Genomic DNA, 13,866 nt, shown 5'->3' on the forward strand with positions numbered 1-13,866 from the left:
ACAGAGCACAGGCCTGGGGGTCGGAAGGCCCTGAGTTCTAATCCCGGCTCCTCTACTTGTCAGGGGCAACTCGATTTCCTTGTATCTCACCCAGTGCTTAGTACACTGTCTGGCACACAGTAAGTGCTTCACAAATACCACAATGATTATTATTATTGAGTGGGGATTAGAACCCAAGTCCTCCGACTCCTACACTTGTGCTTTTTCCGCTAGGCCATGCTGCTCGTCTGACGGCTCCTGGCGCGTCGGGGAGGATTTCAGCAGAGTCCCCCGGTCAATCTCTGGATCATAATAATGGTATTTGTTAAGTGCTTCCTCTGTGCCAAGGACTGTACGAACCTCAGGTCAGACGCAGTCCCTGCTGCATTTGGGGCCCAAACCTCGCCCAAGCCCCTCTTCGGAGAAGCGAGCAAGAGGCTACGAGCTAATTCCCTTTCCGTCGTAAGCCTCAGGAGCCGCACACTCGGCTTTTCTGGCGCTAGCCTTCATCATCATCATCAATCGTATTTATTGAGCGCTTACTGTGTGCAGAGCACTGTACTAAGAGCTTGGGAAGTACAAATTGGTAACATATAGAGACAGTCCCTACCCAACAGGGGGCTCACAGTCTAAAAGGGGGAGACAGAGAACAAAACCAAACATACTAACAAAATAAAATAAATAGAATAGATATGTACAAATAAATTAAATAGAGTAAAAAAATATGTACAAACATATATACATATATACATATAACCTTCTCACCGTGTCTCAAGCTTCGACCCCGGCCCACGTCCCACTTCTGTCCCGGAATGCTCTCCCTCCTCAAATTGGCCACAAGATCACTCTTCCCCACTTCAAAGCCCTACTGAAGGCTCACCTCCTCCGAGAGGCCTTCCCAGACTAAGCCCCTCTTTTCCTCAGCTCCCCTCCCGTCCCCATCGCCTCAACTCACTTCCCAAGCGCTTAGTACAGTGCTCTGCACACAGTAAGCGCTCAATAAATACGATTGAATGAACTCACTCCCTTTGCCCTTCCCCCCACCACACAGCACTTACGCATTTATGTATATATGTATAATTCTATTTATTTATACTGTTGCCTTATACTTGTTTCGATGTGTATGTATCTAGAATTTTATTTATTTGTATTGACGCCTCTTTACTTGTTTTATGTCTGTCTTTCCCCTTCTATCATCATCATCATCATCAATCGTATTTATTGAGCGCTTACTATGTGCAGAGCACTGTAGTAAGCACTTGGGAAGTACAAATTGGCAACATATAGAGACAGTCCCTACCCAACAATGGGCTCACAGTCTAAAAGGGGTCTTCTAGACTGTAAGCCCTGTGTGGACAGGGTTTCATCTCTCTTAATTGCTGAATGGCAGTTTCCAAGTGCTTAGTACAGTGCTCTGCACACAGTAAGTGCTCAATAAATCAACTGAATCAATCAATCAATCGTATTTATTGAGCGCTTACTGTGTGCAGAGCGCAGAGAAGCAGCATGGCTCGCTGGAAAAAGCCCTGGGCTTTGGAGTCAGAGGTCATGGGTTCAAATCCCGGCTCTGCCAACTGTCAGCTGGGTGACTTTGGGCAAGTCACTTCACTTCTCTGGCCCTCAGTTCCCTCATCTGTAAAATGGGGATTAAAACTGTGAGCCCCCCGGGGGACAACCTGATCACCTTGTCACCTCCCCAGCGCTTAGAACCGTGCTTGCACATAGTAAGCGCCTAATAAGTACTATTATTATTCTTAATCAATATTATTATTATTATTATTATTTCTAAGCGCTTGGGAAGCACAAGTTAGCAACACATAGAGACGGTCCCTACCCAACAGTGGGCTCACAATCGAATGAACTGTAAGCTCTTGTAGACAGGGAATTTGTCTAGCAACTCTGTTGTACTTCCCAAGCGCTTAGTACAGTGCTCTGCACATAGTAAGTGCTCAATAAATACGATTGATTGATTGATTGATTGATTGCAGCGTACTCTCCCGAGTGCTTACCCAGCTCTCGGGAGAGTACACCGCTACAGAGTTCGCGGGCGAGTTCTCAGTAATAATAATAATAATAATAATGATGGTATTTCTTAAGCGCTTACTATGTGCAAAGCACTGTTCTAAGTACTCAGTAAGCGCTCAGTAAATGCCCCTGACTGAGGCAACACGGAAAGTCCGACGGTCCACGTCGGAAGACCCCCCGTTCCCGCCCCGAGTGCCACCCCCGCACGGCTGACCCGAGGGGCCGCCGGTGGTTCGGCAGGCCCGGGATGTGCAGACGCCTGGGCACATACGAGGACCGTTCGAGACGCATCTGCCAAGATTTTGGGAGAGGTCGGTGCCACGGCAGTCATGCGGAGAGGGGGAAGAGACCAGGAATCACAAAACGGCACCCGTGACCCTGTCTAGTTGGATCCCGTCTAGTTTCCCCGGGCCTGGAATGCCCTCCCTCTGCCCATCCGCCAAGTTCGCTCTCTTCCTCCCTTCAAGGCCCTGCTGAGAGCTCACCTCCTCCAGGAGGCCTTCCCACACTGAGCCCCTTCCTTCCTCTCCCCCTCCCCATCGCCCCCATCTTACCTCCTTCCCTTCCCCACAGCACCTGTATATATGTTTGTACATATTTATTACTCTAGTTATTTTACTTGTACATATCTATTCTATTTATTTCATTTTGTTAGTATGTTTGGTTTTGTTCTCCGTCTCCCCCTTTTAGACTGTGAGCCCACTGTTGGGTAGGGACTGTCTCTAGATGTTCCCAAGCGCTTAGTACAGTGCTCTGCACATAGTAAGCGCTCAATAAATATGATTGATGATGATGATGATCCTGCAGGTCCCAGAGGCCGCTCCCTGCCGACGTGGTAACAACTAGCAGCCTAACCCTGCCGGGGAGGGACCGGGGGGCGGCATCCACGCCTTGGTACCCCATCTGGGCTGAGCATTAAAAAATGGACCTAAATCCATCCCGCTCCATGCCGGTGCCGGGCGGGGAACACGGCCGGCTGAACGCTAGACCGTCCGGGATGATAAGCGGTGTGGCTCAGTGGAAAGAACACGGGTTTTGGAGCCAGAGGTCATGGGTTCAAATCCCGGCTCCGCCAATTGTCAGCTGTGTGACTTTGGGCAAGTCGTTGAACTTCTCTGGGCCTCAGTTCCCTCATCTGTAAAATGAGGATGAGGACTGCGAGCCCCCCGTGGGACAACCTGATCACCTTGTATCCCCCCCAGCGCTTAGAACAGTGCTTTGCACACAGTAAGCGCTTAACAAATGCCATCATTATTTATTAGAGAAGCAGCGTGGCCCAGTGGAAAGGGCACGGGCTTGGGAGCCAGAGGTCATGGGTTCAAATCCCGGCTCCGCCAATTGTCAGCTGTGTGACTTTGGGCAAGTCACTTCACTGGGCCTCAGTTCCCTCATCTGTAAAATGAGGATGAGGACTGTGAGCCCTACATAGGACAACTTGATCACCTTATAACCTCCCCAGCGCTTAGAACGGTGCTTTGCACATAGTAAGCGCTTAACAAATGCCATCATTATTTATTAGAGAAGCAGCATGGCCCAGGGGAAAGAGCACGGGCTCGGGAGCCGGAGGTTACGGGTTCAAATCCCTGCTCCGCCAATTCATTCATTCATTCAATCATATTTATTGAGTACTTACTGTGGGCAGAGCACTGTACTAAGCGCTTAGGAAGTACAAGTCAGGGGCCCCGGCCGACCCGGGGGGGGGGGGGGGGGGGTCTCACTTGTCAGCTGTGTGACTTTGGGCAAGTCACTTCACTTCTCTGGGCCTCAGTTCCCTCAGCTGGAAAATGGGGCTGAAGACTGTGAGCCCCCCCGTGGGTCAACCTGATCACTTTGTATCCTCCCCGGCGCTTAGAACGGTGCTTTGCACATAGTGAGCGCTTAACAAATGCCATCATTATTTATTAGAGAAGCAGCGTGGCTCAGGGGAAAGAGCACGGGCTCGGGAGCCAGAGGTTATGGGTTCAAATCAAATCCTGGCTCCGCCAATTCATTCATTCATTCAATCGTATTTATTGAGTGCTTACTGTGGGCAGAGCACTGTACTAAGTGCCTGGGAAGTACAAGTCAGGGGCCCCGGCCGACCCGGGGGGGGGGGGGGGGGGTGTCTCACTTGTCAGCTGTGTGACTTTGGGAAAGTCACTTCACTTCTCTGGGCCTCAGTTCCCTCAGCTGGAAAATGGGGCTGACAACTGTGAGTGCCCCGTAGGTCAACCTGATCACTTTGTATCCTCCCCGGCGCTTAGAACGGTGCTTTGCACATAGTAAGCGCCTAATAAATGTTATTATTATTATTATTATTTTTATTATTATTATTCTAAGGTGCTTCTGGTGACCGCCATCATCATCATCATCATCAATCGTATTTATTGAGTGCTTACTATGTGCAGAGCACTGTCCTAAGCCCTTGGGAAGTACAAATTGGCAACATAGAGAGACAGTCCCTACCCACCAGTGGGCTCACAGTCTAAAAGGGGGAGACAGAGAACAAAACCAAACATACTCACAAAATAAAATAAATAGAATAGCTATGTACAAGTAAAATAAATAAATAGAGTAATAAATATGTACAAACATATATACAGGTACTGTTGGGTAGGGACTGTCTCTCTATGTTGCCAACTTGTACTTCCCAAGCGCTTAGTCCCGTGCTCTGCACGCAGTAGGCACTCAATCAATACGATTGATTGATCGAGAAGCGGCGTGGCTCAGTGGAAAGAGCCCGGGCTTTGGAGTCGGAGGTCATGGGTTCGAATCCCGGCTCCGCCACATGCCTGCTGTGTGACCTTGGGCAAGTCACTTCACTTCTCTGGGCCTCAGTGACCTCATCTGGAAAACGGGGATTAAGACTGCGAGCCCCACGTGGGACAGCTTAATCACCTTGCATCCCCCCACCAGCACTTAGAACAGTGCTTTGCACATAGTAAGCGCTTAACAAATGCCATTATTATTATTATTGATTGATTGATTGACTACTGCACCAGCCTTCTCTCTGATCTCCCATCCTCGTGTCTCTCTCCACTTCAATCCAGACTTCATGCTGCTGCCCGGATTATCTTTGTCCAGAAACGCTCTGGGCATATTAAAACCTCCTCAAAAACCTCCAATGGCTACCAATCAATCTGCGCATCAGGCAGAAACTCCTCACCCTGGGCTTCCAGGCTGTCCATCCCCTCGCCCCCTCCTACCTCACCTCCCTTCTCTCCTTCTCCGGCCCAGCCCGCACCCTCCGCTCCTCCACCGCCAATCTCCTCACTGTACCTCGTTCTCGCCTGTCCCGCCATCGACCCCCGGCCCACGTCATCCCCCGGGCCTGGAATGCCCTCCCTCTGCCCCTCCGCCAAGCTAGCTCTCTTCCTCCCTTCAAGGCCCTGCTGAGAGCTCACCTCCTCCAGGAGGCCTTCCCAGACTGAGCCCCTTCCTTCCTCTCCCCCTCGTCCCCCTCTCCATCCCCCCATCTTACCTCCTTCCCTTCCCCACAGCACCTGTATATATGTATATATGGTTGCACATATTCATTACTCTATTTATTTATTTATTTTACTTGTACATCTCTATCCTATTTATTTTATTTTGTTGGTATGTTTGGTTTTGTTCTCTGTCTCCCCCTTTTAGACTGTGAGCCCACTGTTGGGTAGGGACTGTCTCTATGTGTTGCCAATTTGTACTTCCCAAGCGCTTAGTACAGTGCTCTGCGCATAGTAAGGGCTCAATAAATACGATTGATTGATTGATTGATTGATTGAGGGGTCGAGCCGCTCCGCGGCCGCAGGCGCCACCTGGCGGCCGATCGCCGCGCCACCCTCCCCCGGCGCCGGCCGGAGCGTTTAATTGAAACCAGATTGAGGACCGACAATCCCGACGATTAAAAGGGCAGAGTAGCTGAAATAGCTGCACCAGTAAAGGGATCCCAGTTGAACCCGGCCACCACTGGACTTTTTTCCAGTTTCGGAGAGGGGTTGCGATGGCACGGGCGCCCTCCCGTCCACCTCCTCCCCGGGTTTGGCCGAAGAGCCAGGCCCTGTATATATGTTTGTACAGATTTATTACTCTATTTATTTTACCTGTACATATTTACTATTCAATTAAGGCCAGAGTAGCTGAAATAGCTGCACCAGTAAAGGGATCCCAGTTGAACCCGGCCACCACTGGACTTTTTTCCAGTTTCGGAGAGGGGTTGCGATGGCACGGGCGCCCTCCCGTCCACCTCCTCCCCGGGTTTGGCCGAAGAGACAGGCCCTGTATCAATCAATCAATCAATCGTATTTATTGAGCGCTTACTATGTGCAGAGCACTGGACTAAGCGCTTGGGAAGTACAAATTGGCATCACATAGAGACGGTCCCTACCCAACAGTGGGCTCACAGTCTAAAAGGGGGAGACAGAGAACAGAACCAAACATACCAACAAAATAAAATAAGTAGGATAGAAATGTACAAGTAAAATAAATAAATAAATAAATAAATAAATAGAGTAATAAATATGTACAACCATATATACATATATACAGGTGCTGTGGGGAAGGGAAGGAGGTAAGACGGGGGGGATGGAGAGGGGGACGAGGGGGAGAGGAAAGAAGGGGCTCAGTCTGGGAAGGCCTCCTGGAGGAGGTGAGCTCTCAGCAGGGCCTTGTATATATGTTTGTACAGATTTATTACTCTATTTATTTTACCTGTACATATTCTATGTCTTTTATTTGTTTAGTATGTCTTGTCTCCCCCTTCCAGACTGTGAGCCCACCTGTACACTTCTTTGACTTGTACATATCTATTCTATTTATTTTATTTTCCTAGTATGGTTTTGTTCTCTGTCTCCCCCTTCTAGACTGTGAGCCCCCAGTTGGGTAGGGATCGTCTCTAGATGTTGCCAACTTGGGCTTCCCAAGCGCTTAGTCCAGTGCTCCGCGCACAGTAAGCGTTCAATAAAGACGATTGATTATAACACATCTTCTAGACGGTGAGCCCACTGTTGGGTAGGGACACACAGTACACAGTAAGCGCTCAATAAATACCATTGAATGAATGAACCTGGACTTCCCAAGTGCTTAGTCCAGTGCTCTGCACACAGTAAGCACTCAATAAATACGATTGAATGAATGAACTTGTACTTCCCAAGTGCTTAGCACAGTGCTCCACGCACAGTAAGCGCTCAATAAATACGATTGAATGAATGAATCAATCAATCAATCATATTTATTGAGCGCTTACTATGTGCAGAGCACTGTACTAAGCGCTTGGGAAGTACAAATTGACAACATATAGAGACAGTCCCTACCCAACATTGGGCTCACAGTCTAATAGAGTAATAAATATGTACAAACATATATACATATATACAGGTGCTGTGGGGAAGGGAAGGAGGTAAGATGGGGGGGATGGAGAGGGGGACGAGGGGGAGACTTCCCAAGCGCTTAGTCCAGTGCTCCGCACACAGTAAGCGCTCAATACCATTGAATGAATGAACTTGGACTTCCCAAGCGCTTGGTCCAGTGCTCCGCACACAGTAAGCGCTCAATAAATACGATTGAATGAATGAATGAATCAATCAATCATATATATTGAGTGCTTACTATGTGCAGAGCACTGAACTAAGCGCTTGGGAAGTACAAATTGGCAACATATAGAAACAGTCCCTACCCAACATTGGGCTCACAGTCTAAAAGGGGGAGACAGAGGACAAAACCAAATGTACTAACAAAATAAAATAAATAGAATAGATATGTACAAGTAAAATAAATAAATAAATAGAGTAATAAATCTGTACAAACATATATACAGGTGCTGTGGGGAAGGGAAGGAGGTAAGATGCGGGGGTGGAGAGGGGAACGAGGGGGAGACTTCCCAAGCGCTTAGTACAGTGCTCCGCACACAGTAAGCGCTCGATAAATACAATTGAATGAAGTTGTACTTCCCAAGCGTTTAGTCCAGTGCTCCGCACACAGTAAGCGCTCAATAAATACGATTGAATGAATGAACTTGGACTTCCCAAGCGCTTGGTCCAGTGCCCTGCGCACAGTAAGCGCTCAATAAATACCATTGAATGAATGAACTTGGACTTCCCAAGCGCTTGGTCCAGTGCTCCACACACAGTAAGCGCTCAACAAATACGATTGAATGAATGAACTTGGACTCCCCAAGCGCTTAGACCAGTGCCCTGCGCACAGTAAGCGCTCAATAAATACAATTGAATGAACTTGTACTTCCCAAGTGCTTAGTACGGTGCTCTGCACACAGTAAGCGCTCAATAAATACAGTTGAATGAATGAACTTGTACTTCCCAAGCACTTCGTCCGGTGCCCTGCGCACAGTAAGCGCTCAATAAATACAATTGAATGAATGAACTTGGACTTCCCAAGCGCTTAGTCCAGTGCTCCGCGCACAGTAAGCACTCAATAAATACCATTGAATGAATGAACTTGGACTTCCCAAGCACTTAGTCCAGTGCTCTGCACACAGTAAGCGCTCAATAAATACAATTGAATGAATGAACTTGGACTTCCCAAGCACTTAGTCCGGTGCCCCGCGCACAGTAAGCGCTCAATAAATACAATTGAATGAATGAACTTGTACTTCCCAAGCGCTTAGTCCAGTGCCCTGCGCACAGTAAGCGCTCAATAAATACAATTGAATGAATGAACCTGGACTTCCCAAGCGCTTAGTCCAGTGCTCCGCACACAGTAAGCGCTCAATAAATACGACTGAATGAATGAACTTGGACTTTCCAAGGGCTTAGTCCAGTGCTCTGCACACAGTAAGCGCTCAATAAATACGATTGAATGAATGAACTTGGACTTCCCAAGCGGTTAGTCCAGTGCTCCGCACACAGTAAGCGCTCAATAAATACCATTGAGTGAATGAACTTGGACTTCCCAAGCGCTTGGTCCAGTGCTCCACACACAGTAAGCGCTCAATAAATACGATTGAATGAATGAACTTGGACTTCCCAAGCGCTTAGTCCGGTGCCCTGCACACAGTAAGCGCTCAATAAATACGATTGAATGAATGAATGAATCAATCATATTTATTGAGCGCTTACTATGTGCAGAACACTGTACTAGGCGCTTGGGAAGTACAAATTGGCAACATATAGAGACCGTCCCTACCCAACAGTGGGCTCACAGTCTAAAAGGGGGAGACAGAGGACAAAACCAAACGTACTAACAAAGTAAAATAAATAGAATAGATATGTACAAGTAAAATAAATCAATAAATAAATAAATAGAGTAATAAATATGTACAAACATATATACAGGTGCTGTGGGGAAGGGAAGGAGGTAAGATGGGGGGGATGGAGAGGGGGACGAGGGGGAGACTTCCCAAGCGGTTAGTACAGTGCTCCGCACACAGTAAGCACTCGATAAATACGATTGAATGAATGAACTTGGACTTCCCAAGCGCTTGGTCCAGTGCTCCGCACACAGTAAGCGCTCAATAAATCCGATTGAATGAATGAACTTGGACTTCCCAAGCGCTTGGTCCAGTGCTCCGCGCACAGTAAGCGCTCAATAAATACGATTGAATGAATGAACTTGGACTTCCCAAGCGCTTGGTCCAGTGCTCCACACACAGTCAGCGCTCAATAAATACCATTGAATGAATGAACTTGGACTTCCCAAGCGCTTAGTCCAGTGTTCCGCACACAGTAAGCGCTCAATAAATACGATTGAATGAATGAACTTGGACTTCCCAAGCGCTAGGTCCAGTGCCCTGCGCACAGTAAGCGCTCAATAAATACCATTGAATGAATGAACTTGGACTTCCCAAGCGCTTGGTCCAGTGCTCCACACACAGTAAGCGCTCAACAAATACGATTGAATGAATGAACTTGGACTCCCCAAGCGCTTAGTCCAGTGCCCTGCGCACAGTAAGCGCTCGATAAATACAATTGAATGAACTTGTACTTCCCAAGTGCTTAGTACGGTGCTCTGCACACAGTAAGCGCTCAATAAATACAATTGAATGAATGAACTTGTACTTCCCAAGCACTTCGTCCGGTGCCCTGCGCACAGTAAGCGCTCAATAAATACAATTGAATGAATGAACTTGGACTTCCCAAGCGCTTAGTCCAGTGCTCCGCGCACAGTAAGCACTCAATAAATACCATTGAATGAATGAACTTGTACTTCCCAAGCACTTAGTCCAGTGCTCTGCACACAGTCAGCGCTCAATAAATACAATTGAATGAATGAACTTGGACTTCCCAAGCACTTAGTCCGGTGCCCCGCGCACAGTAAGCGCTCAATAAATACCATTGAATGAATGAACTTGGACTTCCCAAGCGCTTAGTCCAGTGCCCCGCGCACAGTAAGCGCTCAATAAATACGATTGAATGAATGAACTTGGACTTCCCAAGCGCTTAGTCCAGTGCTCCGCACACAGTAAGCGCTCGATAAATACGATTGAATGAATGAACTTGGACTCCCCAAGCGCTTAGTCCAGTGCTCCGCACACAGTAAGTGCTCGATAAATACCACTGAATGAATGAACTTGTACTTCCCGAGCGTTTGGTCCAGTGCTCCGCGCACAGTAAGCGCTCGATAAATACGATTGAATGAATGAACTTGGACTTCCCAAGCGCTTAGTCCAGTGCTCCGCGCACAGTAAGCGCTCGATAAATACGATTGAATGAATGAACTTGGACTTCCCAAGCGCTTAGTCCAGTGCTCCACACACAGTAAGCGCTCAATACCATTGAATGAATGAACTTGGACTTCCCAAGCGCTTGGTCCAGTGCTCCGCACACAGTCAGCGCTCAATAAATACTACTGAATGAATGAACTTGTACTTCCCGAGCGTTTAGTCCAGTGCTCCGCGCACAGTAAGCGCTCGGTAAATACGATTGAATGAATGAAGCGGCCGGGTGGGGCGCGGCGCAGGTGGAATTCCCGCCCCCCCCGGCGGAGGCCGCCCTCTGATTGGCTGCGGCGCCGGGTTGGTGTTTCAGGTGTCTGGCCGCGAGCCAATCAGAGCCCCCCAGTGTAGCCAGGCGTCGTTCCCGGGCCCGCGGGGGGAATCGGGGCCGGTTGCCCGCGGCTGGTCCCGCTAGCCCCCCTTACCTGGAAGCCCCAGGAGCCCCTGGAGGAGTCCGGCGGCCAGGGCGAGCAGGGCGGGCTCCGGACCCATGGCGGGGCTCGGAGGCGGCCGGCGGAGGAGTGAGGGCGGCCCCGGGCTGCCGCGGGAGTGGGGGCCGGCCGGCCGGCCGGTGGGTGGGGATTTCCCTTTCCTCGCCCCCGCCCCCGCCCCCGCCGGTTTCCCCCGGGCTGGGCCCGGCCGGGGGGCTCCTCCGGACGGGAGGAAGCGCAGACGTCAGCGGCGGGGCCATCCGGGGAGACCCGGGGACGGGGAGGGAGGAGGAGAAGGAGGAATGGGACGTGGGGGGTGTGTGGGGGGGACTATCAATCAATCAATCGTATTGAGCGAGCGCTTACTGTGTGCGGAGCCCTGGCCTCGGCGCTGGGGAAGCCATCACCAATCGCATTGAGCGCTTACTATGTGCGGAGCACCGCACTGAGCGCCTGGGAAGTCCAAGTTGGCCACACGGAGAGGCGGTCCCCGGGCTCGCAGTCTAGAAGGGGGAGACGGAGAACAAAACCGAACATCATCATCAGTCGTATTTATGGAGCGCTTGCTATGTGCGGAGCACTGGACTAGGCGCTTGGGAAGCACAAGTTGGCAACGTGTAGAGCCGGTCCCTCCCCACCAGTGGGCTCGCAGTCTGAAAGGGGGAGACGGAGAACAAAAGCAAACATCATCATCAATCGTATTTATGGAGCGCTTGCTATGTGCGGAGCACTGGACTAAGCGCTTGGGAAGCACAAGTTGGCAACATGTAGAGCCGGTCCCTACCCACCAGTGGGCTCGCAGTCTGAAAGGGGGAGACAGAGAACAAGACCAAACATACTAACAAAATAAAACAGATAGAATGGATATGTACGAGTAAAATAAATAAGTGGAGTGATAAATCTGTACAAACATATCTACATATATATAGGTGCTGTGGGGAAGGGAAGGAGGTAAGGGGGGGGTTGAGGGGGGGACGAGGGGGAGAGGAAGGAAGGGGCTCAGTGCGGGAAGGCCTCCTGGAGGAGGTGAGCTCTCAGCAGGGCCTTGAAGGGAGGAAGAGAGCGGGCTTGGCGGATGGGCAGAGGGAGGGCATTCCGGGCCCCGGGGGAGGACGTGGGCCGGGGGTCATCATCATCATCATCATCAATCGTATTTATTGAGCGCTTACTATGTGCAGAGCATTGTACTAAGCGCTTGGGAAGTACAAATTACAAATTAATAAATTATTATTATTTATAATATATATATATGTATATATATATATATATATAATAGGCGGGACAGGCGAGAACGAGGCCCTGTGAGGAGATGAGCGGCGGAGGAGCGGAGGGTGCGGTCTGGGCTGTGGGAGAGAAGGGAGGTGAGGTAGGAGGGGGCGAGGTGATGGAGAGCCTTGAAGCCCAGGGCGAGGAGTTTCTGCCTGATGCGCAGACTGATTGGTAGCCACTGGAGATTTTTTGAGGAGGGGAGTAACAGGCCCAGAGCGTTTCTGGACAAAGACAATCCGGGCAGCGGCGTGAAGTATGGAGTGAAGTGGGGAGAGACTTGAGGATGGGAGATCAGAGAGGAGGCTGATGCAGCAGTCCAGACGGGATAGGATGAGAGCTTGAACGAACGGGGGAGCGGTTTGGATGGAGAGGAAAGGGCAGATCTTGGCAATGTTGCGGAGTTGAGACCGGCAGGTTTTGGTGACGGCTTGGATGTGAGGGGTGAACGAGAGAGTGGAGTCGAGGATGATACCACTGCATTATAACACATCTTCTAGACTGTGAGCCCACTGTTGGGTAGGGACCATCTCTATATGTTGCCAACTTGGACTTCCCAAGTGCCTAGTACAGTGCTCTGCACACAGTAAGCGCTCAATAAAGACAATTGATTAGAACACATCTTCTAGACTGTGAGCCCACTGTTGGGTAGGGACCGTCTCTACATGTTGCCAACTTGGACTTCCTAAGCGACTAGGACAGTGCTCTGCACACAGTAAGCGCTCAATAAATACGATTGATTAGAACACCTCTTCTAGACTGTGAGCCCACTGTCGGGTAGGGACCATCTCTATATGTTGCCAACTTGGACTTCCCAAGCACTTAGTACAGTGCTCTGCACACAGTAAGCACTCAATAAATACAATTGATTATAACACATCTTCTAGACTGTGAGCCCACTGTTGGGTAGGGACTGTCTCTATAGGTTGCCAACTTGGACTTTCCAAGCGCCTAGTACAGTGCTCTGCACACAGTAAGCGCTCAATCAAGACGATTGATTGATTGATTATAAGCACTGCTAATAACAATAGTGATGGCATTTGTTAAGCGCTTTCTATGTTCTAAGCACCAGGGTGATGCAAGGTGATCAGGTTGTCCCACGCGGGGCTCACAGCCTTCATCCCCATTCTTACAGATGAGGGAACTGAGGCCCAGAGAAGTGAAGTGACTTGCCCAAAGTCACACAGCTGACAAGCGGCAGAGCCGGGATTAGAACCCACAACCTCTGACTCCCAAGCCCAGTCTCTTGCCACTGAGCCACCCTGCTTCTCTAAGCGCTGGGGGGATACAAGCGCTTAACGAATACCAATGTTATTAGAGAAGCAGAGTGGCTCGATGGAAAGAGCATGGGCTTGGGAATCAGAGGTCGTGGGTTCAAACCCCAGCTTTGCCAATTGTCAGGTGTGTGACTGTGGGCAAGTCACTTCACTTCTCTGGGCCTCAGTTCCCTCATCTGTAAAATGGGGAATAAGACTGTGAGCCCCCTGTGGGACAACCTGATCACCTTGTAACCTCCCCAGCGCTTAGAACAGTGCTTTG

The 13,866-nt window shown here is 49.7% G+C and overlaps 1 protein-coding gene across 1 annotated transcript in view; it reads right to left on the bottom strand.

Annotated features, from left to right (window-relative positions):
* Window positions 1-11,122, bottom strand: part of LOC119929662 (vascular endothelial growth factor receptor kdr-like) — a 222,786-nt gene extending 211,664 nt beyond the window's left edge. Inside the window, exon 1 of the mRNA XM_038747850.1 lies at window positions 11,056-11,122. Within this exon, the coding sequence (XP_038603778.1) occupies window positions 11,056-11,122 (67 nt within the window). The remainder of the gene's footprint in view (window positions 1-11,055) is intronic.
* Window positions 11,123-13,866: the final 2,744 nt, after the last annotated feature.

Source organism: Tachyglossus aculeatus, chromosome 6, assembly GCF_015852505.1.
Source record: "Tachyglossus aculeatus isolate mTacAcu1 chromosome 6, mTacAcu1.pri, whole genome shotgun sequence".
NCBI classification, from domain to species: Eukaryota; Metazoa; Chordata; class Mammalia; order Monotremata; family Tachyglossidae; genus Tachyglossus; species Tachyglossus aculeatus.